This window comes from Littorina saxatilis, linkage group LG16 (assembly GCF_037325665.1).
Source record: "Littorina saxatilis isolate snail1 linkage group LG16, US_GU_Lsax_2.0, whole genome shotgun sequence".
Lineage (NCBI taxonomy): Eukaryota > Metazoa > Mollusca > Gastropoda > Littorinimorpha > Littorinidae > Littorina > Littorina saxatilis.
In genome coordinates, this window is record NC_090260.1 from 41,999,200 (window position 1) to 42,006,699 (window position 7,500).

The window sequence follows — 7,500 nt, forward strand, 5'->3', positions numbered from 1 at the left end:
TGCTGGAACCGCCTTCCAGGCAGTCTGCTGCCAGACTCGGGTATCGCTCAGTACCCTGGAACCCTGACGACAACCAGCTCTACTGTGGAGGAAAACAGGTCAGTCAATGTTCTGTTTTTGTTGTGGGGTGGTGGTTGTTGTTGTTGGCGGTGGTGGTGGTGATGTCGTCGTCGTTGAGCTGATGCTGTTGTTTTACATAAAACCTAACGACAACCAGTTCTACTGTGGGGTGGTGGTGGTGGTTGTTGTTGTTGGTGGTGGTAGTGGTGTAGGTAGTGATTGTTGCTGTTGTCGTCGTCGTTGTTGATGGTGGTGGTGTGGTGTTGGTGTTAGTATTGTTTGTTGGTGATTTTCGTGGTTGTCGTTGTCGCTGTTGATGGTGGTGTTGTTGGTGGTAATGATGGTTGTTATTTGTGTTGTTGTCGTGGTTGTCGGTGGTGATGTGGTGCTGTTGTTGTTTGTGGTGGTGGTGAATTGTGTTGTCGTCGTCGTTGTTGGTGGTGGTAGTTTGTTTTTGATGTGGTGGTTGTTGTTATTTTTGTTGTTGATGTCGTCTCGTTGTTGGTGTTGTTTGTGGTGGTGGTAATTTTAGTAGCTGTCGTCGTGTCTGTTGCTGATGTTGGTTGTGTGGTGTTGGTGTTGTTATTGTTTGTAGGGGTGGTAATTTTCGTGGTTGTCGTCGTTGTCGGTAGTTGTATGATGTTTGTGTTGTTTTTGTTAGTGGTGTTGATTTTTTGTTGTTGTTGTTATCGTCGTCGTTGTTGGTGATGTGGTGTTGGTGCTGTTTATTTATTTATTTATATGGGAGATTTATATAGCGCTTGACATTCTATAAGCGCTTTACATTTTAATTTCTGCCGTGTGAGATGGAATTTTTTACACAATATATTACACATTCACATCGGCCAAGTAAATCTCAAGCCATTACGGCGAATATTTATTTTTCACGGCCTATTATTCCGAGTCACACTGGTATTTGGTGGAATTTTTTTTTTTATCTATGCCTATACATTTTTGCCAGGAAAGACCCTTTTGTCAATCGTGGGATCTTTAACGTGCACACCCCAATGTAGTGTACACGAGGGGACCTCGGTTTTTCGTCTCATCCGAAAGACTAGCACTTGAACCCACCACCTGGGCTAGGAAAGGGGGAAGGAAATTGCTTACGCCCCGACCCAGGGTCGAACTCGCAACCTCTCGCTTCCGAGACAAGTGCACTTTACCACTCGGCCACCCTTTCCCCTTGTTGTTGCTGCTATAAGGAGAGGTTAGGTTATTTTGGGGATAGTGTTCTTATTGTTGCTGCGCTGTCGTTTTACATAAAACCCTGAAGACAACCAGCTTTTTGTTAGGAGGTACATGTTACTTTAAATGTCAGTTGTCATTAATGGTATTGCTCTTGTCGTTGTTACGTTATTACCCAGACAAAGCAGTGACCAAAGGCTCAACAGAGAAAGTTCGTAACCAAACAAGGCAGATAGGTAATAAAGATAGTTGATCTGCTGATAGATCAATAGAGAATACTACATGGCTTGCTGTGTCGTACCAGATTTACTCGAGTTTGTTTTTTTAAATATTGAACTGCGAGCGAAAGCATTTTTTCTATAATGACGTTTGTCTTGGTGACTTTGACACCATAAGCAGTGGAAAAACAGGTCCCTGCCAGACTTGCTTGACATGACCTCCTTTACATGATATACACACGTGTGATTTGAACGATTATTATCTCACGAGTGTCTCTCTCACGCATGTAGGATACATTTTGTTTTCTCTCATGTTGTTGTGCATAGCTTTACTTTATTTGGGGAACATATGGGATGAATGTGGGCGGCATTTCTCCGCTCCAATCGTGGTTACCCAAGATGCTACCCATATGGGCCCCAGATCGGCTAACTGGGCCCCAGAAGACGTGTGCAAAATAACATGGGGCCGATATGGGGCTGACATGCGGTGTGGGTAGGGTGGTTATTGTAACTGTTGTTAGTGTTGTTCAACCATGCAGTCACTGCTGAAGTTTGTACAACTGCGAGTTGTCTTGCAGTGCACGTATCATCGCACATCACTCACGAAAAGGCTGGAAATGAGCAGCCAATTTAAACGTTTCGCGCCAGATTGAATCCCTCTTCGTCGTAGCCACACAACATCCACACACACACAAACTCAACAACTTCCACTTAGTCACACAGCAGAACAATGTTGATTAATTATTTTGAAAGTAAACATGATTTAATTTGTCTTTAATTAATTATTTTGGAAAAAGAAAACTTTTCTGTAAGTTCAAGAAGTACTGTCTACTGAGGCAATAAACAACAAATAGAATAGGACATAACGTACTAATTTTAAAGATAACGACTGAAACTTGTGTATGAGATATAAGATTTTTTCAACACATGCAGTCACTATTTTTTAAGTTATTGAGACATCCCAGTGCACTAAGGGATTTATAGAGCAAATCGAGAAAATTCATTATTGAACGAAGCGCATAGCGCTGAGTTCAATAATTATTTTCGAGATTTGCTCTATAAATCCCTTAGTGCACTGGGATTGTTTCAATAACGATATTGTCAGTACCGCCATAGAAAAAAGAAGATTCCAAGCGCACATTTTGCAACGCGCATTTGAATAGGCATAACTGTGTGGTCAGGTCGTGTACAGTAAAGATCTACTTTTGTGTGGGGTGTCTCAAGTGTGCACAGTGTCGTGCTTTCGTCACACGCATTTTAATTTCTGTTGGTAAATTCCAGTGTAGCGTTAATCTGAACAGTGATGATCTTTCAGAGAGACCTCATTTGAACTCGGAGAAAGGGCTGTGCTCTTCATTATTTGCGATTCGAAACCTCCAGTCGAGCTTCGACGGATTGACTGTGCGGAGTGACTCCCCTTGAATTGACTCGAAGCCGCGGGACTCGACGGTTCGCACATTTTCAAAACAAATGTGGCATATTTCTCGTGTTTTATCTTCACTCATCGGGGAGTCTGATACTAAATATGAACGGTAAGAATGCTCTGAACCCTACACGTATTATATCCCCATCGTTTTTTCGTTCACATTTGCCCAACATGTTAATTTGCTGAGCGGGGTTTATGTCGTCTGCTAGGGCAATCAAACCACTGCATGCAGTCTGCACTGACTGAGTCTGCACGCACGAGGCACGCTGGTAATAAATCTTATAATGGTAAGAACGTTCTGAACCCTACACGTTTTCGATTACGATTGTTCTTGCCTTGAAATAATAATTCGGAAACCATTCATTTACTGAACTGATGCAGTCGTATTTCAGTGTAGTCAGTGCGGCTACGTATGACAGAGTCGATCGAGTCAGTCTTCCAAACTGGTCTAGCTGGTACGTTATCGGAATAACACTTGTGTTTTCTGCTAGCGGGTGGGAATTTTATATTAACTCATCATTTGGTAATGTGGATGATAAGCTACATGCCACTAACACGATGAGAAGAATCTATGCAAGTCGGCGAGAATTAGATGAAACACAGCGGCTTGTATTTTTAGATCAGTGGCAGCCGCACTGTGGCACAGGCACATGCAATCTGTCAGAAAAAAAACCACTTCTGCTTTAATTGAGAAGCAGGGAATTTATGGTCATTTGGTATTGTGGAAAATATAAGCTACATGTCAGTAATTAATTCTGAGGATGAGAGCACAGTCTTGCTTAGGTAAAGGGCGTAAGAATACGCTCTGTGGAAAAGTTAGCGCACTCCAAGAGTGCGCTAACAGTTTTAGCGCATCGCCATTAGCCAATCAACTGGTTCACATCAGTCATGTGACACCAGTACTTACTGACAATTGTTGTTATTGTTCAGCACCAGTGGGATGTGAACGGCGGGAAGTGCGGTGTGTGTGGAGATCCGTGGGAACAGACACCCAGAATACTGAAATTCGAGCAAAAGCGAGCTTTTCGATATTTAAAAAAAGCAACAAGCATGAGGTCGCTGTCATACTCCTTTGACACGATCTCATTTACATGATATACACACTAGTAAAGGGAACGATATTGTTATCTCAAGAGTGGTCTCTCTCACACATGTAGGATATACTTTTTATCATTACCATCACAGCACCAGTGGGATGTGAACGGCGGGAAGTGCGGTGTGTGTGGAGACCCGTGGGACGAGACACCCAGAAGTTACGAACACCCGGATGGACGCTACGTTAAAGGGGTGGACCCGGTCAACAAGGTGTACGCCATGGGACAGACCGTGGAGGTCATCATCAGGCTGACCCAAAGCCATCTGGTAAGTTGATATTCACAGAAAAATGTGACCTTCCACCACGGAATGAGTCGCATGTCACCTTTGCATGATTTTCATGTTTGTACAGTTTTCTAAAGAGTTTTTTTATGCTCTATCCAGTGGTGAAACCCGTTTTAGAAAAGAGCGAAAACTGTTTGAGTTATAAGCCTGTGACTAAGGTGACCCTCACACTGTTACCAGACACTCCCCGGACTTATATTAAGCCTAGCGCAGAACCGCGCGAGGTGACATGCGACTCATTTCGTGGTGGAGGGTCACAAATAAGGATATTATACGTTATTTGTATTTTTGACCAAAATATGACATACCGCGGTCTCGCCGGGAAGAACAATGACTGTCTCGATCTGTGTAAAATTTCACATTTTCGTCAAAAATACAAATAACATTTATGTATCGATCGATTCTGGTTAGAATTCCTTTTAGTTTTTACGATTGAAAGGACACAAACATGCACTATTTTGTAGTCTCGGCTGGCCGCCTAAATATGAAGTTTTGTCGGCCTCTGACGTCACATGGCTCAAGGAAGGGAAATCCAATGTTCAATGGACACATAATACCTTGTAAATTGAGTATGTATTTTTTCACACAAGCATATAATGTCAGAAAGGAAAGGGGAAATTTGAAATAGGCACCTTTAGGTGGTGAGAGACGTATAGTGCATTAATAGACTTTGGAAATAACACTGTCGTCTGTGTATCGGTTTGTGAAAGAGTGAACACCCTTGCTTTTTTCCGGGGACATATAAACCACACGTGCTCCTTGTCCACGTGTTTTAGACACACCCCTTGCTAGGGATTGGTATGACGGCTTACTAGTGCCAAAACCTCATAATTGTAATTATCAAGGGAAAATGACTAAATTTCCCTTGATAATTACCATTTTCACCTGTGAATTACTCATTTTCCCGGGAAAATTACTAACTTTCACCTGTTAATTACTAATTTTTAGTTTTGGCTCACTTCCTGACGGATTGCTAGTGCCAAAACTAAAAATTAGTCATTTCCCCGTGAAAATTACTAATTATCCCGTGAAAATGAGTAACTAACAGGCGAAAACAGTAACTGACAGCGTTAATTAGTAATTATCACGTGATAATGGGTAACCCCAGGTTTTGGCACTAGTAAGCCGTCATAGATTGGTCCGTGCATTGTCTGACCCCCCCCCCCCCCCCCCCCGCCCCCGCCCCCTCAAAGCAAGGGTATTTACTTTTTTACAACCCTTACAAACCTAACAGAGTTGTTTTCGGAATTCGTCTCTTGAGGATATTTGTGACCCTCCACCACGAAATGAGTCGCATGTCACCTTTGCATGATTTTCATATTTTTACATTTTCCTAAAGAGTTTTTTATGCTCTATCCAGTGGTGAAAACCGTTTTAGAAAAGAGCGAAAACTGTTTGAGTTATAAGCCTGTGACTAAGGTGACCCTCACACTGTTACCTGACACTCCCCGGACTTATATTAAGCCTAGCGCAGAACCGCGCGAGGTGACATGCGACTCATTTCGTGGTGGAGGGTCACATTTGTGGGTTTTTTTTACTTCGATAATGGATGTCTTTTGGTCACAAGGCGTTGACATTTATGGTACATTCTGAATCACTGAAAACATTTAAATGAGTGCTTTAGGCTTTCTGGTTACGTGTTGTTTGCTTGTCGTTTAAACAAAAAAAGGTGGTGACCGAATGTGAAAAATATTGCGCCTGTGAATATGTGTTTTTCTGCAAATTTGCTCTGCTCAAACAAATCTCAAATTCAGCGTTGCCTAAGAGTAAAAAAACAAACATTATTAATCTGTTCCACTTGTTTTCAGGGATATTTCGTGTTTCGTCTCTGCGACCGAGACCGCTTGGACGCCCAAGACGCTACGGAAGATTGTCTGCAACAGAACGTCCTTCACCTTGAGAGTGATGACGTCAGATACAGGTTGCCGCGCAACTGCAACGGTCTGTACAAGGTCAAGGTGAAATTGCCGGCGGACCTCACGTGCGAGCAGTGTTTCTTGCAGTGGAAATATCACTCTGGTGAGGTTTTTTTTTCTTTCTGTTTTTTCTTTTGTTTGCCACCAAGCACATCCTTGTTAGTTGTTTAACCCTACACGATCTATAATAGGTGTACACTATCATAATGTACATCATACACTAAATAAACATCAACATTTCAACAAATGTATTTGAAAAAAACACCAAAAAGATATCAGGATATACGAAGCGGAGGTTGAACAGAAGGGAGGAAGAAAGAGAAAGAGAGAAAGAAAGTGGTTGAGAAAGCTAGAAAACAAAAAGAGAAGGGAAATGGGGAGGGGGGGGGGGGAGGGGGGGGGGGGGGGGGGGAAAGAAGACAAACAAGTATTGTCAGAAAAGAAAGGGGAGATTTGGAACAGGCACCTATAGGTGGCGAGAGACGAGTAGCGCATTAATAGACGAATTTCAAACTCTGTCGGGTATTTATATGGGTTGTAAAAGAGTTAATACTAGTTACTTTTAGCGAGGCAAGTTTTCTACATTTGTTTCAAACACACCCCTCGCTACTGACTGGCCAATAATATCACGTGGGAAAGTTTGACTCACAAACAGCAAGAGTATTCACTATTTCAACAAATACAAACCCGATAGAGTTATTTCCGATATCGTCTATTGTTCTGTTTGGTCTTTGTGCTTGGTTTCCATTGTTTTGCATTTCGTAATTATCCATATTGTTTAATTGTTCGATTTCTATTGTTCTGTCGCTTGTCAAGGTAACGATTACGGATGCTTCCAAAATGGTGGGCCTTGTTGCACCGGTTGCGGCGAGCGACAGGAAGAGTTCTACGCATGCGCCGACATCGTTATTAGAGATGACGTACCGGTGACGTCACCAGTACCAGGTGTTCGTGCAACTTGTGGTCTGAGTGCTGAAAACGGAACAACGACAAGCGGTTCTTGGCCCACGACAACATCAGCTACTACCACAACCACCACCACCCCTTCTACCACAACCACCACCACCACAGGTACACCGAAAACTACAACGATCCCAACAACAACAACAACAACAACAACACCGACGACAACTACAACAACATCACCGACAACCACGACAACACCTACGACAACTACAACACCACCAACTACAACCACATTTACACCAACTACAACAACAACTACACCAACAACGAAGACAACGACTGCAGAGAAGATGGCGGAGCTTGAAATGAGATGCAGAGGTCAAGGGTCATCGTGTGCAGTGTATTGCAC

The 7,500-nt window shown here is 42.8% G+C and overlaps 1 protein-coding gene across 1 annotated transcript in view; it reads left to right on the forward strand.

The window, feature by feature from the left end:
* LOC138951087 (uncharacterized) overlaps positions 1–7,500 on the forward strand; it is an 8,452-nt gene that overhangs the window by 700 nt on the left and 252 nt on the right. Inside the window, exons 1-4 of the mRNA XM_070322750.1 lie at positions 1–98; positions 4,075–4,251; positions 6,078–6,288; positions 7,002–7,500. The exon at positions 1–98 is cut by the window's left edge and continues 700 nt beyond it; the exon at positions 7,002–7,500 is cut by the window's right edge and continues 252 nt beyond it. Of these exons, the coding sequence (XP_070178851.1) occupies positions 1–98; positions 4,075–4,251; positions 6,078–6,288; positions 7,002–7,500 (985 nt within the window). The remainder of the gene's footprint in view (positions 99–4,074; positions 4,252–6,077; positions 6,289–7,001) is intronic.